This window comes from Acomys minous, assembly GCF_964271855.1.
Source record: "Acomys minous genome assembly, chromosome: 4".
Lineage (NCBI taxonomy): Eukaryota > Metazoa > Chordata > Mammalia > Rodentia > Muridae > Acomys > Acomys minous.
In genome coordinates, this window is record NC_140486.1 from 27,347,685 (window position 1) to 27,368,444 (window position 20,760).

The 20,760-nt window shown below is 43.3% G+C and overlaps 1 protein-coding gene across 2 annotated transcripts in view; it reads right to left on the reverse strand.

The window, feature by feature from the left end:
• Nucleotides 1-908: 908 nt before the first annotated feature.
• Nucleotides 909-20,760, reverse strand: part of DCTN4 (dynactin subunit 4) — a 29,791-nt gene continuing 9,939 nt past the window's right edge. The window contains exons 5-14 of one of the 2 annotated variants that reach the window (XM_084780165.1): nt 17,625-17,732; nt 16,405-16,425; nt 15,953-16,026; nt 15,465-15,577; nt 14,929-15,038; nt 11,410-11,483; nt 7,778-7,832; nt 6,730-6,837; nt 4,604-4,701; nt 909-3,462 (exon numbers count right to left, since the gene is read on the reverse strand). In XM_084780165.1, the coding sequence (XP_084636291.1) occupies nt 3,249-3,462; nt 4,604-4,701; nt 6,730-6,837; nt 7,778-7,832; nt 11,410-11,483; nt 14,929-15,038; nt 15,465-15,577; nt 15,953-16,026; nt 16,405-16,425; nt 17,625-17,732 (975 nt within the window). In that variant the 3' untranslated portion in view covers nt 909-3,248. The remainder of the gene's footprint in view (nt 3,463-4,603; nt 4,702-6,729; nt 6,838-7,777; nt 7,833-11,409; nt 11,484-14,928; nt 15,039-15,464; nt 15,578-15,952; nt 16,027-16,404; nt 16,426-17,624; nt 17,733-20,760) is intronic. The other variant, XM_084780166.1, reaches the window with a different exon arrangement.

A 20,760-nucleotide genomic window follows, 5' to 3' on the forward strand; every position in this document is an offset into this window, starting at 1 on the left:
GTGACGCTGAGTGGCTAGAAAGAGCTCTCCACGAAGGGTTCCATGTTAGCTTACCTCTCAAGTGCCGGGGTTTCACACCATAGGTTTTAAGTAAAGGGGACCCAGCCGGGCACGGTGGCACACGCCTTTAATCCCAGCACTTGGGAGGCAAAGGCAGGCGGATTGAATCAATGGAGTCAGCCTGGCCTACAGAGCGAGTCCAGGACAGCCAAGATTACACAGAGAAACACCCAAAACAAAAACTTGGCACTCTTTCTGGGTTCAGTAGAAAAATGCACTCAAAACAGATTAATCAGGCTCTTTAATGCTGGCTACTCACAGCAGGGAGAGCTGGGATAGGAAAACCAACAGCAACCCCAATTTTGTATACTTTAAAGGATGCCTTGTAGGCAGTGAGCCAGGAGACACACATCTAACACACGGGGTGTCTGAAAACATGGATGGAAGCTCAAGCAACATCCACTCCAGTGTTCCAATGAATTACATTTTTATTATTTTGAGATAGATCTTTCTACATAGTCCTAGAACTCATTGTATGGACCAGTCAAGCCTTGAAATCACAAGGGATCTGCCCACTTCTGCCTCACTGGTGCTGGCATTAAAGGCATGCATCACAGCAAAGCAGGGCATGGCTATCACTCTTAGCAAGTTAATGTACTCATTTATGTAGGCGAGACAGCTTAGTAAGGCAGTAGCAGGGCAGTTCACTTCCCAGCTGGCAGCTCAACTACCTGTACCTCCAGCTCCAGAGTATCTGCTGCCCTCTTCTGGCCTGTTCCCCCCAAATAAAAATAAAGGCTAGAGAAATGGAAGGGCACAAACCACTGTCACCTACAACTGACCTTTAAACCCTGATTTAAAGGGTTTAAAGTGCATAACCTGTATTTATGAAATCAAACAGAAGACACTCAAGCTTTGTCTCTTTTATTTCACTACAGTAAGCAATAAGGCAAGAACAGAAACCTGTTATTCCTAAGTCAAGGAGTGCCTCTCATTCCCCAAAGGGACCAAGAGGATGCTTATTACAAAAATGCACAGCACAGGCAGTTAGTGCAGTATGCCTGGAACACGTACTTGGAACTAAAGAAAAGTGTGGAGTGTGAATCAACTCACAAACCAAAAGTAACTTAGCCGCAAATTTCCCAATCGTAGTTTCAAGTGCTAAGGATGGCGACTCTTGCTTGGTGCACTCTGACTAGTACTAAAAACCCTGCACCCATCTAATACAAAAAGGGCAATAATTACCAATTCACCAGCTGCAGGGGTGGAACCTTTTCTAAGAACACACAAGACCAACTTGCACTAAACTTACCTTGAAACAGCCAACAACTGGTATTTCTAAGTTAACTTCTTTTAAAAACTATGTTCAAAAGTGTTTTCATGTTTATCACTCAGGAGTGAAGAGACCTATTACATCAACGTTGTTCTAGTGAGTAAGTATCAGTTTCACTGCAAAAGGCATAAACAGACAACTGCACCTGTGTCTGCAATGTGTGACACACAATACCCACACCCAGGAGATACCGAGTAGTGGTCTCACAGGGGGCTCTCACTTGAGGCTTTGGAGTTAGAGAAAAACCACTTTCTGTAGTTTAAACTTGTCATTACCCAGCTCTCTGCTCCAGCTTCTAAGATGCTAAACATCAGTTATTGCTCCCATATTAGGGCTCAATATTTTTATACTGTAGTATATTAATCTTTGGGGATATCGTTTTGCAAAATTGATTTGATCTTAAAGAACAGATTGTCTTCCAAGAGCTTCCTAAATAGTTTGTCTTAAGGGGAGCTAACACAGACTGTTTTCTATCTGTACTCCAGATCATATATCCATTAAAATAAAACAAACCCTAGAGACAAACCGAAAAACAAAGCAGGACTTGTAAAGAGGAACTTTCCTCCAGGGTCTGCTGGCCGTGTGCTGAGAACACTTTAAGGAAGTGGTGCAGATGGTCTACTCTGTCAACTTGTTATAGAAAACAAAAATTAAGGTCTGCACTCAGTGTTAGTATCTGAGGAAAGCGCACATCTGGGAACAGGCTGGCTAATGGTTGAACTGCTATGGCTTACCACCAAAACGGTCTCACTGGATACAGCACGGAAAGTCTCACAGCCATGAAGGAAAAGTTTTTTCCTTTATGTCCAGTTTTGAATTTAAGAGACTGATAGTTAATTTCTCCTTCATCTCAGTGGAAAGAACATTAGTTTGGATCATGCTAAAACTCTAATTCAAATGTTTTCCGTATCCTAGAAGTGAAGCAGCGAAGTGTCCACTGAAATTGTCTCTGCTCTTTTCTAAACCCCCCAGTGTCAGAACAATTCCTTGAATCATAGAACAGAGCAGAGAGCTGGGCATGGTGGCAAGTGTCTTTAATCCTAGCAGGTGAGTTCAAGCCTAGCTTGGTCTATACATGGGAGTTCCAGGCCAGCCTGTTACATAGAGGAAATCCTATTTGAAAAACAAAACAAAACAACAACGAACAAATGGCAAACGGAGTAGAGAAGGGCAGGTAGTGAGATATATAAAGGCTGTCTCCCCATGGCAGCGTTAGCCCCTGGGTATTGTGGTAATATTAAAACAAATGGAATCGCATGACATGTAATTGCTTGCAACTCAAATTCCTGAAAGTCCCATATACTACTGAGGAAAATGACAAGCAACTGACACGTATACTGTATTCCTTTAGAAGAGACAAATGGAGTGCCTTAAGACAGTGACAGGATGTCCCTGGCACCACAAAGTTAAAGACACTGACAGTCCTACTGCTCTGTCAAATGGAAGTCAATGGCAGAGTGAGAGCCATGGCACATGAAGGGTGGTGATTACTGGGTTATCCTCAATGGAATGCAGAAAGCAGTTGGAAGGTTGAGACCAATGCTGGGGCACGGGGAGCAATCTGCTCGGGATTACCACCTAAGTCTTTCCTGTCAAACTGTGACAGGTGCACGGCATGTTTCTCAGGGAGTAAATCTAATGCCCCTCTGAGGAACAGCCACCATGCTTTTTACTGCAATGGACCTATGCTGTTACTCAACGTGCAGGGCTCAGTGAGGAACACACAGGCTTCCTGGTGTCAACAGCAGTTACCCTGTGCTCCTGACCCTGGCCTGTCTTCCACCACTCCTAGGAGCAGGATACAGTAGCGATGGGTACATCTTTATAAACATGTCTAATGAAGCAGCAGCTTCCACACTGTTAGAGTTGTGGTGACAGAGCTGTAGGTAGGATCTGCCCACTAGGAGACTTTGTTTTAAGGAAGAAGAGGGCCAAAGCTCAGTTCCACATGCTGAGTGAGCCAGATGACCTCTGTGCCCTGGTCACTTTCTTCCATAGGGCGAATCGGGGCAGCCAGATTTTTAAAATCATGTTTCATCTTGAAGCACACGGTCACTTCGCCTTCCTCACGCTGTGGAGTGACTTTGATGAAGATGCCTACTTTGTTGGCTTTTCTGAAAGCTACAATGCTATGGAAAGAGAGGCACAGTATTAGGCAGACATGAAATCAACGGAATCAACAGTCTTCCTGTCACTTTAGGGTACAGTGGGCACCTACGCGGTGACCACCACCCTGCTGAACAGCAGAGGAGTTTCTTTAGAAAAAGCCCCGCTGTTTATATTTGCCTTTTCTTTTGGTTTTCTGAGACAGGGTTTCTCTGTGTAATAGTGCTGACTGTCCTCGAATTTGCCTTATACATCAGGCTGCCCTCAAACTCACAATGATCCACCTGCCTTTTGTTTTCTTTATGTGTTTAACGTGTATGGGTGTTTTGCCTGCATGTTAAGTCTGTGCATCACCATGCCTGGTGCCTGCAGAGGCCAGATGAGGGAATTCAATCCCCTGTAACAGTTAGATAGTTGTGAGTGACCATTTGGGTGCTGGCAATTGAACTTGGGTCTTCTGGAAGAGTAGAGAAAATTCTTAATTGCTGAGCCATCACTGCAGCCCTTTACAGCAGCTATTTTATAAATAGAAAAACATCAAAAAAACAAAAAACAAACAAAAAACCAGGCAAGGGCTGGAGAGGTGGCTCAGTGGCAAAAGCACTGGCTGTTCTTCCAGAGGTTCTGAGTACAACCATCTATAGTGAGATCTGCTGCCCTCTTCTGGCGTACAGGCATACATGCAGATACTACATTGTATACATAATAAATCAATCAACTTAAAAAAACAAAAGCAAACAAAACCAAACAACCTCAGACAAGAAAACATGCATGTAAGCATTTTAAGGACCCTGACATGCCACCCAAGCTCCTGCCTCTAATGTTCAGTACCAAACATGTGGGGCTACTCTTCAGGCACAGAGCCGGGAAGCAGCCCACAAAAGGCTAAAGGCTACTTGCCCATTGCTGCTCTAGTTGTTTCAGCTTTCTCTGCTCCATGTGGTGCACCCAGTGTGAAAGACAGGTGAAGCCTCTTCTGTCTTCATGCCTTGCCTACCATGATGAACTAAAATTCCTCTGAAATTGGAGCTAGATCACCTTTCCCTTCCTTAAGCTGTTCCTGTCAGGTATCTGGTCACAGCAACACAAGAACAATGAACTCAGGCTTCTGGATCAGCTGACTGTAGTCTGAGATCACAGAAAGGTCACAGAGAGGTCACTTACTCAGGGTCATCCTGAAAGTCCTGGGGCTCTGCCAGCTCATCATACTCTGCTGCTGCATCCTTGCCTGCTAAGATGAGCTCCTTGGGAGGCACCACCACCTGAGAGCAAAAGAAAGGCGTGTTTCAGAAGAGACGGACTGCAACAGCACCATGTAGACAGAGGTGAGCATCTGGACACATGTGTACAGTGCACAGTCTTACAACACAGCTGAGGACCTCGGCCCCAAGGATGGAGAACGGACATGAGCACTCCCTTCATGGGGCTGCGGGAAAGCTAAGGCTTACCCAACAGACAGTCTGCTCAGATGGCTGTGTGTGCTTTTCTAGATTGGGCTGAGTAGGGTGGGAAGACCTACCCTAACTGTGGTGCGCAATTCTATGGACTGGTAAAAAAGGAGAAGGTAGCTGAGCGCTATCGTTCATCTCTCTGCTGTGACAGACTTGAAGACACCCTGTGACCAACTGACTTGAGGTGGGCACCATGACTCCCCTGCAGTGGTGGATTGGACAATCCAATGCCAGGCAAAATGAGCCTCATCAGGTTGTCTCGTTAGGGCTTTGCTGTTGCCAGCCGTGGGTTATTTTTCTGCAGCAACAGAACTAATACAGCTTACTGAACGGAATTCAACCAGATCAAGGGCACAGGGCTGCAATACATCTTTCCCCTTTTTCTTATTTTAATGCATTACTTCTGAAGGGGAATGGAGTGCTATGTCCTTTGAGATATTGTTTTAGAAATAACTCCTGGTATATTTTAAACAATTTACTTATCTTCCCCCTGCAAACACAAGGACTTTCTGACACTGAACACTGGGTGTATTTGTATTTATGCTTGTGGAGCACAGTTTAGATTCTTATGTTGGAACTGGTTTACACCTTGTCATCCCAGACACCACTAGTCAAGTTCCTAAGTGCCGCTACAGTGCAGCAGTGGAGCTGTGTGGCAGGCAACAGCACATTAAGGCCTTGATGAAGGCTGCATCCACACAGCAGACTTTTATGTTTTTAGCCCAACTAGGCTACTTACTAGTATTATTTTAAAAAAGAGATGTAAGAACATGTGTCATCTCTTTCTGGAGGTGATGCTAGTAAGTGAAATCATTAAAAGGCAGAAGAAAAAAAAAGGTGAGCCCTACTAGGAAACGCTCTAGTGATATTCTCTACAACAGCTGGGAAGAACAGCTGGAAATAGAAGCATTCCTTCTATAAATGCTTGCTATGAGTATCACATTGAATTATGAATTATGAGTAAGTACCATATAAAGTTCTCTTAAAATTTCCATCAACTTGGCCAGTGGGATGGTTCAGTGGGTCAAAGTGCTTGCCGCCATGCCCAGCAGCCTGAGATAAATGACTCTAACCACCAGCAGCATATCTTCACAAGCACAAGTGTGCACATATACAAATAAACAAACATAAGTAAAATTTAAAAATAAATGCATTAATCTATTCAAAATCACCTTAGTATTTAGCCACTGCTAGTTGTACTCTGTGTAAGTAGAGAAGTAAGAGGTGGGAATGTGGAAGAGAAATCTGCTTCTAATGAAAAGGAGATGACCTCTCACGAGTCCTGAAGAATGAGTGTTAAACTGAATGTAAAGGGTATGCACACTAGGAAGCAGGGGAGGAAGAAGGCGCTCAGGTGAAAGCATCAGCAATGGGGCTCCCCAGTAGAAGCACTCACACCCATTGGTGCAGCCATCATATGGCAGCATCTGAAAAATGTTAAACTTGAGGATCTGGAGGAAGGTCACACTGAAAACAGAAAGCAGTTATTGTCAAGGACCTGTGCCAAAGAGAGTGGACCTCATCCTGAAGTCAGAGCTGTGCATGATCAGCAGGCTAAGCAGCTAACGTAGCAACAAGAGCCTGGCAGCAACACAGGTAACAGGCTGAGATGACGTGTACTAGGACAGTGAGGTCAGACAGGTCTCCTGCCTGGGACTCGGTGGGAACAACAAGGTTTGACAGGCAGTAGCTGGGTATTTGTTAAGATAAAATTAGGATATAGAATCAGGACATTTTGGATCACACATAGAAATGAGAAATGGCGTGGATTCTTTTAAGTCGTGTCCAATAAGCCAGTGCAAGGCGATGCCAGGGTCTGTCTGAGACAAATGCCCTTACCTTCGCAGTGCTGTTGATACTATCAGGGTCTCCCTCTTCACACTCCAGCAGAGTCACATGGGTCAGGTTCTCTACTGGATTTGTAAGAGTCAGGAGGACCTGGCTCTCCTGGAGAACAACAACAAAAAGCATCTTTCAGACGTGTGTCACACCCCAACCAAGGTCCATTTTTTTAGGTGCCACACAAAATGTTTTACAAAACCATCCCCATTTCTCTAGGGCAACAGCACTTCCTGCTCCTCTACACCAGAGTACCCTGAGAGTGTTTGCTGATTTCTCTGTGTCTGTGTTAGTGAGGTGGCCTCTGGGGTGGCTATCTCACTAAAGACGCTGGGCAGATCCTAGTTACTACACCTGGAAACTTAGAGAAAGGTTTATTATCTAAACGATGGCTTCAAAGTTTGCAGTTCTCATCCCATTTTGGGATGAGACAAACCAAACCAAACAAATTCTAAATAAAACACAATAGCCATAGGCTAGCCAGATGTATTACCAAGGGTAGGAGAAAAATGACACATTAAGACCATAAAATCTTTTTTAAGATTTCTCAAACCTAACATGGTCATTTGCTACTCTGGAGACTGGCAAGATAAAGGGATGTTGTAAAACTTTTCATGAGCAGCATGAAGGCAAAGAGCCAGAGAGGCTGCTGCCGAACAGTCAATCATTCACCGCTGCACAGAAGGGACCCCGTGGAAGGAGGGCAATGGCCCAGAAGAACCTATCGACTCCTGGTGCTGATGCATGCATATCTGAACCAACAGAAATGCTCCTATGGCAATAAGAGTAGTTGCCTATGGCACCCAGTATCATTATCCCCGCCCCCCCTTCTAACTTTACAGAATGTGCAGCCTGCTTCTTACATATCCAACATGCTGTTGGCAAGAATCCCAGTTTAAAGAAACAAAGTCTCACTGTCTGTATCACTTCAAACTGCCCTTGGCCTGCACCTTCCTTCCAGCATCCCCTTCCACACACAGAGCCACCCACATTCACACGTGCATGGCCACTGACGTATCAGGCCTGTGTCAATAAGTACGGTACTAACCTTCATGTAGCGAAGGTTGGGGATTGACATGATTCTCACTTCTGGAATATAATTGCTACCGATAAATAAAAACATGTATTAATGTTCACCGGAGGCTCTTGAAGTTATTATTTACCTTAAAAAAAGGGCACAAACACATAAACCAGTGCTACAAATGTTAAACAGAATACAGTCAGAGAAAATGAAGAACCACAAGAGAAGAACCATGAAACCAAACTTGCAATTAGTTCTGTCTGAAATTTTACGATCTCAGCCTGTATGTATATAGAGGTGGGTTAGGGCTTATAGTTTTATGTGTCACATCGTATGTTTTCGTTATAAATTTATTTTGGGGGAAATCTCACTTAATTCACTGAACAAGGTAGTGGTTATAGACCCAATATCAGTAGCTAACATTCTGTATGGCTGCAAGCACGAATACATTCTTAACCACACACAGTGCTTCCTGTGTGCCAGGCAATGCTCTAAGTACTGTACAAGTGTACACTATAGTGTACAACTCTGAGAGATAGGCCTGACTACTGCTACCTCATTACAAAAAAGGAGATGCTGGGCATGGGTAGGTGTAGTGCCAGGGTCCAGACCCAGGCAACCTACAGTATTTCATTCTTGATTTCATAACCACAAGCTGCTTGAATGTGTGTCTTGACTCAAAATTGCCCAGGTTCAAACGCCTGCTCAGTATTTACAGACCACGATGCTGCTTTAAATGGCCTCAACAGGCTCATGTATTTGAATGCTTGGTCTGAAGTTGGAATGTTCGGAAAGGTTTAGGATATGGCTTTGTTGGAAGAGACCTGTCAACCAGAGGCAGAAGTTTAGGCCTTAAGAAGCCTATATCACTCCCAGTTAGCTCTCTTCTCTGCTCTGTGGATAAGGATGTAATAAGCTCACAAGTTAGGGATAGTGGTGCAAGCCTTTAATCCCAGCATTCAGGAGGTAGAGGGAGATGGATTTCTGTGAGTTCGAGGCCAGCCAGAGCTTACTCCCTAAGCATATAGGGTTTCTTTAGTGAGCACAGTTTTGGTTTTACCCTGTATTAGGTATTAATCTAGACCCTCACAAATGCTAGGCAAGTGTTCTACCATGAGCTATAGCCCCAGTGTCTCTAATGAATATGCACATATATTTTAAGGCCAAGGACACCTTTATTATTAGTTTAACAGAAAACAGCCCAGGTCAGGCGAGCTGTAAGCTGCCTGGAGGAAGAGAATGGAGAGAAGGGAAACAACTGAGCTGTTGAAGCTGGAGTGGAGGTCAGCCACGTGGACAGGCAGCCACGTGGACAGGCAGCCACGTGGACAGGCAGCCACGTGGACAGGCAGCCACGTGGACAGGCAGCCACGTGGACAGGCAGCCACGTGGACAGGCAGCCACGTGGACAGGCAGCCACATGGACAGGCAGCCACATGGACAGGCAGCCACGTGGATAGGCAGCCACGTGGACAGGCAGCCACGTGGAGGGGAGGGAAGCTTTGCAGAGAGCTAAAAAAGCATATTTAGATTCTAAGTAGCCCTGAATGAGACAGAAATAAGGAAGAGGAATTGGAGCCTCATGACAGCTGTGCTTGTAGGGACTGCACCAGATGTGGGAATTTCAGGAAGGAAAACATATTTCATTAAAGGATCAATTCCCATCTTTTTATTTTTTAGGAAATAATTTATGTATATAAATGCTCTATCTGCATGTACACTAGCATGCCAGAAGAGGGCATCAGGTTCCATTATAGATGGTATGAGGGAATTGAACTCAGGGACGTTGGAAGAGCAGTCAGTGCTCTTAACCTCTAAGCCATCTCTCCAGCCCCCAGATTACCCATCTCTTTAACATTGTTTAAGGTATGCCTGCCCTGGCCAGGTGATTAACACCTTAAATGGAGTGTTAGGTCTCCATCAGTACAGAGATTCTGTTCTCTTTAACAGAGTTGTTTCATCCTTAACAGGCCTTTGCTGCTCCTCTAATATATCCCAACCCCCCAAAAAGTAACCCTAAAGTCATCTAGGAACCACATCAGAGCCTCCAAACACTACTGGCAGTTCTGGTTTCTGGCAGGGACATCTTTGTCAACTTAGCCAAGAGAAACTGTTTACTTGCCTTTCGAGTCTTTTCCCTCTAAATTGCTAGTCTTTGTCTCCTATGAACATACTTCTTTTAAAAAAATTATTTGTTTATTTTTATTTTATATTCATTGGTGTCCTGCCTGCATGTATGTCTGTATGAGGGTGCCGGATCCCCTGGAACAGGAGTTACAGACGGTTGGGAGCTGCCATGTGGGTACTGGGAATTAAACCTGGGTCCTTGGGAAGAGCAGCCAGTGCTCTTAACTGCTGAGTCTCTCCAGCCTTGTCAGTCCCTTTTCTTTTTGTTGTTCTTTTTGAGACAGAGTTTCTTGTTGTAGCCTTAGCTGTTCTGGAACTCACTCTGTAAATCAGGTGAGTCCTGCCTCTGCTTCCCGAGTGCTGGGATTAATGGCGCGCGCCAACACATCCCATGGAACATAATATTAAGAATCCAACGAGGAATTTATGCTATGGTTCACATGCTATTGTGGTAGCTTTCTTCATTCATAACAGCTATTATTGCTTAATGGTAGTTAGGAAAGTGAACATTTTATGGTGATTTATAGTTACAGACTAATAAACATCACAGTTTATGGGATTTTTCTCAGTATTCTTGAAAAAGAAGAATGTTGCTCCAATTTTAGAGATGATGAAAATAATCTTAGAGAGTCAAGGGGTAGTCCCAACACCTGGCTCTCTCCTAGACCCTAACTTGCCAGGCGAGCACTCTGCAACCTGACTTCCTAATGGCTTCTTTTTTAAACAGCTGCATAATATTTTCCAATAGAAGAGACTGTCAATTAGTAACTTCCTTGTTAATAGCCAGCTAAAGAATTGCTTCTAGCTTTTTCCATGAAAATGCTGATGTACACCTTCACAAATGCATCTTTATTGGTGCTTTTGTTTCTGGAGAGTACATTCTTTCCCTAGTATTGCTGGGTCAAAGGTCTCCGTAGCATGGAGTGCTGGAGTGGTGCCACACACCTGTAACCCCAGCACTCAAGAGGCGGAGGTTGGAGAACCAGGAGTTCCTCTGTGTAGTAAGTTCAAGGCCAGTCCGGGTTTAGTGAGACCTTGTCTCAAAAACACCAAGCCAAGCCATCTAGGGGATCTGCCTTGCTCTCCACAAACTTTCTAGCCATTCTCAACCCTATCCCCAACACGCGGAGATACATGTTTAACTGACATCCTCATCTATGATGGCTGCTATTTTAATGTTTCCTATGAAACCTCACCATCTTTTCACACATCTTAACTTAGGTACTTTATGGTTTGTAATGAACGACTGGTCATACTGCCAGAGACCATTTCACAGCACTGTGTCACAGAGAGAAACACATTCCTGCTTCTGTCTTCCCTGAGGCTGGGGTTCCAGGAAGTGCCAGTTTCAGGCCACTGTGTTTATAGATGTACTTGAGAATTCATGCTAGACATAGATGCAAAACCAGACTAGAAACTTTAGAGAAGAAAGACTCAATGTAAATTTTCTTTTCTTTTTTAGATTGTTTTGAAAAGATAATCCCCATTGAAAAACATCCATACAACTTCAACCAAACACCTAAAATACTTACACAGCAACCAACTGGATTTTGAATTTGATAGATGTTGGATTAAATTCTGGCTTGCTCAAGTTGTGTTCACATTTCTAAAAAAGAAAGTACATGTCAGAAGGAAACAAGATGAAAGTCTGGAGAGCCTCGGAACCATTAAATGCAGATGGAAGGTAGTTATTAGAATTTTATGTTTTGTGCTGCCCAAAGGAACCATCATAAGTATCACAGCATGCAGTGCTTAGAAACTGTCCAAATAACTAGCACACACCAGGCTCTCACTGTGTGCTGAACAATACATACACCAATTTTCACAAGCACCACATGGATTCACTAGATGAATGTACACAACTGTTAATGTTCTTAGTTAATGGATGGTTAAAATGGGACCCAAGAAGAAGAAATAACCTATGTAACTTTGGAGATCTGTATGACTAGAAGTAAGGATTTAAACTCAATGACCTACATAACTTCATTAGTGCCTAGTATACAGAGTATATTACCAGTGTGTCTCTTGTTTTTCTTTGCAGGGGCAATCTATGCACAGAGCAGGCTAGCCACATTATGTATAAGCATATTTCATCTTCTGTTTTCACAATAATACAAAAGGGAAATCTATATATTCTTTTGCCCTTTCCTTTTTACATTAATCTTCAAATTCTATTCCAGCAGACAGGAATTTCAGCTTTGTTGTTTCACTGCAATGATTCTGTAATGTTAACCAGACAATTAAGACATCTAGAGCATTCCCACTAGCAGCAGTGAGTTCTAGACACGAGGCACCTTCCCATGTACATGTCAGTAAGATAACTTCCCTCCTTCTTTCCTTCTTCCTTTCTTTCATTTTTCAAGACAGGGTTTCTCTGTGTAGCCTTGATTGTCCTGGACTTCCTTTGTAGACCAGGCTGGCCTCGAACTCAGAGATCTGCCTGCCTCTGTCTCCTAGAGTGCTGGGATTACAGATGTGTGCCATCACACCCAGCTAGTAAGACAATTTTCTAACAATGGACCAATGGGAAGGCCATTTACTACTTTGACAGATACTCCCAAACTGCTAATTTCTGCTATCTGATTATCAAATGGCATCCTGAAGCAGTTTTAATACATACTTCTGTGATCACTGTGTAAGTTCAAGTATCTTCCATGCTTATTAACAGCAGGATTTTCTCTGCCATATTCACTAGCTATTGTTATACTGGATTACTGTGGGTTTGTTTGGTTTTGGACCAGGGGTCTTGGATTGTGCCACTCTTTGCTTTGTATCCAGAGTGGTGGATGGGGCGTTTGCCCCGTGCCCTGCTTTATGTTGTACCTTCCTTTGCAGAGTGCTGAGAGTCAGGTGTACATTCTAGACATTGGTCCTTTGCTATCATGCACCTTATGGACAATTCTTTAGTCCACTGGGATGGGAGCACAAGTTTTACTGTTACTATGGTAAAAGATCGGGTTTTACTTTGTTTGCCTATTTATGAAATAACTCCTTACTCAGAAATCAGATATGAGTAACTAATTTTTTTCTCATGGACCTGAGCTGGCCTTGGATCTGCTGTGTAGCTGAGTATGGCCCTGAACATACGATCATTGTGCCTCTGCTTCCTGAGTACTGGAATTACAGGCATATAGTCCACATCCAGTTTTATGGGGCACTGGGAATTGAACCTGTGCAGAGTAGGCAAGTGCATCATCAACTGAAGCAGATGCCTAAGCACCCTAGCAAAATTGATAGTCTTTCTCCAAAGACTTGTAATGTCATAATTAGCAAACATCAACTTAAAAAAAAAAAGAGCAAAATCTGTTTTCTGAGACAGTTTTCCAGTGTACCTCTGGCTGTCCTACACAGACTGCCCTACTGTAGACCATGCTGGTCTAGACTCAGAGATCTGCATGCCTTGGCTTCCCGAGTGCTGGGATGGAAGGTGTGTTCCACCACAGGTGAGGCCCTGTCTTGACAAGCAAGCAAGCAAGCAAGCAAAGAAGCACATAAATAGTATCTGTATAACCTCTACTGCTCCTTCTTCTTTCTTGCTGAGAACTGAACCCAGGACCTTGTGAGTGCTAGGTAAGAGCAAGCTCCATCCCAAGCCTTTGGCACTGAGACAGGGTGATTGCTGTACAGCTCAGGTTGGCCTTGAGGTGACGATTGTCCTGTCTCAGATTCCCAAGAGCTGAGATTATAGGCGTGTACCAACATGCCCAGCTCTACCTGCACTTCTACTCTCTCTGAATTCCTGTATTTGCGTTGTTTCTAGTCAGCATATAAATGAGTTATAGCATTAGTTCAATTTATTTAGTTGGACAATCTATGTCTTTTACTTACTTAATCAGTGTGAGGTGGGCACTTGTTCCCCCCCCCCCCCAAGGGTTCTAGGGATCACAGCATTGTAATGCTTGACGGCACGTGCCTTCACTCACTGACCATCTGAGCTGGATAAGCTTCTGCTATATGCTCATTCTCCATTCTTAGTTATTTTTTATAATAAATATTAGACACTATTCCATTCATCCATTAATGTTTTAGCATGCACCTCCAAAAAAATGAAAATACTTAAAAAACATTATCCCTAAAAGAGACTCATGCTAGGCAGGCGTGGTGGCGCACGCCTTTAATCCCAGCACTCAGGAGGCAGAGGCAGGTGGATCACTGTGAGTTCGAGGCCAGCCTGGTCTACAAAGTGAGTCCAGGACAGCCAAAGCTATACAGAAAAACTCTGTCTCAAAAAACAAAAACAAAACAACCCAAAAAAGACTAATTCTTTAATAACATAAAAAAATCCTGTTAATTTACAACTTCTCAATTTTACATAATTTTCTTAGTTTTTACCCCTCCTCACCCTTCCCTTCCTCTCCATGGTGTTTTTGTCTAGATCTAGGCTATGTTTTGTTTTGTGCGGATCAGGAGCTGCATCAAGTGTACACACTGTGCTGGCACGAAGACTTTAAATCTCTTTAACCCAGAGATGCACTACTTAGTAGCATTAGCACTTGTCCCATGTGGTTATTTACATGAATTAGGAGTCAGTATCTCAGCTAACTTCCCACTTCCAGCACTTGGCAGCTAGGTGTGGCCAGTGGGTACCACACTACATCCTTCAGGAACGGTAACCCCATAGAATGCCACAGCATCACACTATGGAACCTAGAAGACCTTTCCTCCTTCCATTTTGTTCATTTTGTTTTTACAATTTACTCACAAAACTCTGTTCTGTATATTCCTAGAGCCTGAATTGTGGTTTTCCTTCTTTCTCGACTCTTCTTAAATTGTTTATTTTGTCCTAGTGCTCTATTTGTATTAGCCTAAATGCCACACATTCTTTTGCTATTCTTCTGTGAGCTTACACTATGCATTCAACCTTCAGAAGCTCTAGTCTCTGTGTCTACAGGAGATATGGAACAACAGCAGCTACTTCCAGGGACACCAGGACTGAAACCGTATGTCCATCTTATCTGCTGTGGTCTCTGAGCTTTCTGCATTTACTATGGGACCATGCCTATCTGCTGTTCTCCTGTACAAACAGCAACTCTACAGAAAAGAGTATTTACCCGACAGCGCAGGGACCGTTTGATCAAAAGGTGCTTGTGTCGAGGATAGAGCTGTGAAGCCGAGACTGGCTGGAAGTCAGGCTGAAGGAGGCGCTGCTGAAGGGTGGTCACTAACAAGAAAGGCAGAAGTCAGACTTAGTTCGCCGTCATTTTCAAAATTAAACTTTTATGTGGGTAAAGAAATCTGCTACCCGATGCAATATGCCAATATGAACAGCACTAACAGACATTTCAGGTTTTTTCCCCTGAGACAGGGTTTCTCTGTGTAGCCTTGGCTATCATGGACTCACTTCGTAGACCAGGCTGGCCTCGAACTCACAGCGATCCACCTGCCTCTGCCTCCTGAGTGCTGGGATTAAAGGCGTGCGCCACCACTGCCCGGCTGACATTTCAGGTTTTGAAATGAGCACATATGTTCACTTTCAACATGCTTCACGTGACTACTCTATTTAGAACCCCAAGTCTCCAGGCATGCAAGGAAACAAGGCAGAAGCGGCAGAAGAGCAGAGCAGGAGGAGACGAGCACAGGGAATTACCCTCTGTGAGGTTCACCGGGCGCGTGTAGTAGTCTTCAGGCAGAGGCTCCACTTCAGTGACGGCCTGAGCTGGTTCAATCTTTATCTCTTTCTGGTCTTCTCCTTCTCTAAGGCTAAAAGAGGAGAGGAGTAACTTCCTAAAGGTCCACTGGGGCATCCTCAAAGTCCTCATCATCGACTGAAGTATCCCTCTAATGTAGTGCTTGTGTCTGTGTGCTTTCTGAGACACAGGGTTTCTCTGTGTAGCCCTGGCTGTTGGAACTCACTCGGTAGACCAGACTGGCCTCAAACTCAAGAGCTCTGCCTGCCTCTTCTTCTCAAGTGCTGGGATTAAAGGTATGTGCCGCCACCACCCTGCATGTAGAGCATCTTAAACTTTGGGTCCTTTCTAAATCTAAAAATATTTTTCCTATTGGTAGCTTAAAAAAAAATTCTTTTAAACATTTATTTTGTTATGTTGTTCTCAGTCATTTAATGTCCAAACTTACGAAAGTCCAGCAAGCGTACTAATGGATGCGCCAGCGCGTGGTCGCTGAAGCCTGGTTCCAAGACTGTATTTGTCCTAAACAAAGTTCAGAAGCTCCTATTAGAAAGGCTAGTTTACACATACTGTTTATTGAAAGCAAGAGCTAGGACAGCACAGCAGGAGAAGCTTAGGGGAATAAGCAACAACTAAAACAAAATCCAAAACTAATTAAACCAAAACACTATTCAAAATCTACTTTCTTTGTCACCCACATTTATTATTCTGTTCCTAGAATAGCCAACACAAAGACTAAACTACAGTAAAACAGTATAAGTGGACCACATGTGAGCTTTTAACACTAGCCTAAGTACATCCAAGCTTCGGTTCAGACAAGATCTATGTGGTGTGTCTAAGGCACATAATGTCCGCCTGCTAACTTCTTCAGGTTAGCAAGAATCATAAAAGAGAACTTACCACTACATGAATAGTATGTTGCTGTAGAGCCCCAAAATAGCAGCAGGTTGCAACAGAGATAAAAAAAAAAATGAAGCATAAGATAAAAGCAAATGCATACAGCCAGCAGGTATACCGGAAGGTAGGAGGGAGAGCGCATTTAGTTCCAAGTCCTGTCCTAATATGTAGGCGTGGGAACCCTGTCAGGCCAACTGACTATTTGGGGACATTCACTTACTTCTTTGGCAAGTGTAGGTACTTTCCAAGTATTAATGTTTAATTAAACTCAAATCTATATATCTCACATCATGGCTTTCGTGGCTTAACTAATTGTCCAGTAGACGCAGTATGACAAGTTACTTAACCTTTCCAGATCTCATTTCAAAGTGTACAGTGGGGGAAATCTGATCAGCCTCACAGGACTGTTGTGGGGATTAAGAAAAATGATACACAGTATGTACTTAGCACAGTCTCAACTTGTGTCTGACACTCAGTAAATGTTATTGATTCAATGTCAGCATGTTAGGGCTGAAGCAGATACAAAGGAAACAAACTGTTGTGTGAGAACAAATGAAACTACTCAATATCCCAATCCCTGCTTCTGTCTAGTAGTTATAAGCCAGCAGAAAATGACACCCACAACTACTTCCTATCAACAACTCCCCTTGTGCAAATCACTGCTCATTTAGCCGCACAACACACTGTGCCAGGCTCAGGGTACAGCCAGTGAGGGGTGAGGTCCCCAACCCCAGCGCCACCAGCGCCACCACAACAAACACCGTGCATGTGCCAGGGCTTTCCATCTTGAAAAAGTAGGATGGGAGGTTTCAAAATAAAGACAAACAAAAGACCAGAACTGGGAAACCACAGGGTCAATGGTACACTACAAGGGTGGGCAAAATAAAACCTACTGCTCCCCCACCTTCTTTTCAATCTTTCTATAAGATGCAAAACCAGTAAATAGCATGAATAGCCTAAAAAAATTAAGCAGTAATTTTTGGGGAGGAATAAAATGAAATGGAGCAATGGAAGAAGAAAGACAGATGCCCATATTAAAACCCAGGAATTTAGGTAGAATTAATGACACGCAAAAGCACAGCTGTGGGCTTACATGTCTGTATTTGAGGAATTGCTTTTGATATCAACTATGAAAATCTAAGACATAGGCCACTTTCTGAAATGGCCACTCCTCTGATACCTTTCAGGCCTTGCAAAAATGTCTTTTTGTGCCAAATTCTCACCGAAAAAGCCAACGGCATATAGTTTCTACGCCGTGCCAGTTTCTTGCGATCTCGTTCAACCTTTTCTTTCTGAGCAAGCTGCTGGTAATATTCAATCAACTTGTTCATCTGAAAAAAAAAATCAAAGACTATTTGCTTCACGAAAAGACTAATAAAATTAATTGACTGCACTGACAAGAAATAAAATGTATAAAGAAACAGGAAAAACTATGAAGTGGGCAGTTTGTTCCTTTTCTGTGAAGAGAACTTGTTCTCAGAACTGAGATGAAATCTTTATGTCCGACTGCAGTCTGCATGGGCTGTGGAGGAGTCCGGATGATGTGCTCCATTGCTTCTCCCCGGATGTGACACTACTGCCCTCCCTCTGTCACTTGTTTTGGAAAAAGAATCTCACTATGTAGCCCTGGCTGGCCTAGAAAGTGCTACATAGACAAGGCTGGCCCGGAATGCACACAGGCCCGCCTGCCTCTGTCCCCCATGCCTGCTTTAAAACGAAAAAAGATTTATTTATTATTTATACAGTATTCTACCCGCATGTGTGCCTACACACCAGAAGGGGGCACTAGATCTCATCACAGATGGCTATGAGCTACCATGTGGTTGCTGATAACTGAACTCAGGCACTTGGAAGATCAGACAGTGCTCTTAACCTGAGCCATCTCTACAGCCCTGTCACTTTTTAATTAACGTTTTTTCATCATAAAGCAATGTTAACTATAAACATTCAAACATAAAGAATAATGCATAACTCTGTTTCATCCTCTGTGCTGTAGGGAGCCTTTCCTTCATTAGGTACCCGTTAAGTTATGTCTTTCTGACACACTTTAGGGACACAAGTATATGATATACTTTAAAGCACCTGTGTATAGACATATAACTTGCTCCATACACAAGTACTTTATTTTTCACGCAAAATGGAATATAGTCTCTAGTCTTTCCCACTCCAACTATCATGGACTCCCTATATATCATCTGGGGTCTCTTTCTATCCAGTACTAACACATCTGTCTTGTTTTTGCAAAGGCTGGACCACACTGCATAGAACAAATGTCCTAAAAGGTATTTAATCATTTCGTAACAAAGGACATCAGTGGTCTTCTGGTGCATTCTTTCCTCTCAATACAGCAGCATTAAAAAAAAAAAAAAGAGATTTACTTTAGGTATATGAGTGCTTTGACTACACGTCTGTCTGCCTGTGTAAAACACACACACACACACACACACACACACACACACACACACACACACACACATATGTAGTGTCTGTAGTTGCCAGAATAGAGTGGTGGATCCCCCATGTCAACTTGAGGCAATCTTGGAAGAGAAAAGTTCCCTGAGGAACTGCCTCCATCAGGCTGTCTGTAGGCAAGACTATAGGGCATTTTCTTGATTAATGATTGACACAGGAGGGCCCATCCAAACGTGGGTAGCATCACTCCTAAGCAGGTGGGCCCTGGGTATGTTGGAAAGCAAACTGAACAAGCCATAGAGCAAGCCAGTAAGCAGTGTTCCTCCATGGCCTCTGCTTTAGGTCCTGCCTTGACTTCCCTTAGTGATAGAATATGACCTGAGAGTTGTAAGATGAAATGAACCCTTTCCTCCCCAAGTTGCTTTTGGTTATGGCCTTTATCACAGCTGAAACTGCAGTTCCAGGTAGGTATTAGCTGCTATACAGGTACTGGGAACTGAACCCAGGTCCTCTGGAAGCACAGCCAATGCTCTCAACCACAGAGCTGTCTCTTCAGCTAATGCAAGTAAAAAAAAAAAGATTTACTTATTCATGCATTTATTTATTTATTTATTTATTTATTTATTTTTGTTTTCTGAGACAGGGTTTCTCTGTGTAGCCTTGGCTGAACTGGACTCGCTTTGTAGACTAGGTTGGCCTCGAACTCACAGAGATCCACCTGCCTCTGCCTCCCGAGTGTTGGGATTAAAGGTGTGCACCACCACCGCCCAGTCAAAAGATTTATTTATTTATTAAGTATACAGTGTTTTGACTGCATGTATGCCTGCATGTCAGAAGAGGACACCAGATCTTGTGATAGATGGTTGTGAGCTACCATGTGGTTGCTGGGAACTGAGCTCAGGACCTTTGGAAGAGCAAGCAGTGCTCTTAACCTCTGAGCCATCTCTACAGCCCCATGCAATTGTTTTTTTAAAACACACTAAAGCAATCCTGTCATTTCTTTGCTTTTAAACATTTAAAGGATTCTCAGACTTCTTAGTCTACAAGGTCAATCCTCAAATACTCTTCTCCATTTGCTGACACCAGAGTCCACTTCAATCACTCTTAGTTACTGTATGCTTTGTTTCCTCTACCTACAGGCTGCTCCCTGCCTCCATTCTTTCCCTCCTGTATCTAGCATCTCCAGATAACAGCAGATTGCTCGTGTTTACCTTAATAGTTGAAATTCCCAAGAAATGTTGACAAGGCACAATTTCTTCCTTACATTACTTTCTCCCTTATCCATGAGACAAGCTAAAGATTTCACACACATACATGCGTGCATGCACGTGCGCACACCTTCCCCCCAACCAATATGTAGAAATACTTGTTCATATATGCATGCATTTCTATAGGTAGCATCTAGGGACTATACGCAGCAAAAGAATTCAAGAAAATGTTATCAACCTATTAGTATACACTGGTACATATGAGAAAACCGTTTCCCTACCCTTTTACCCTGGATATTTCTGGTATTTTTAATTTTTGCTGATGTTGTAGGTGGGAAACTACAAATTCCTGTTTAGTTTTCACTTTGACAATATAGTGTGCATGTTGATAGCAGCAAATCAGTTTCTCACACTGTTCTAAGGCATGGATTTGCAAGGCCAACTGCAGTACACACTGCACAAATGCTCCAGTCGTTACTGGTCCAAGGGTGCTTGCAAAATTAGTGCCTCTAGGGCCAAAAGGTCTACCCACTCATATTTCCAAGAGTATCTGATAACAAACAAGACTTTTAGTCATTGATGGTTGTATGAAGAAAACAGCAAAAACTATTTTGCTCCTTTTATGAAATATAACTAGAACACAGAACCAAAACTATTAAGTGTGTTTCATGAATTTAAGTTAACAGTAAAGAGCTGGCACTGACTTAATGCCTCTCTGTGAGTAACTGACCCCATGGCA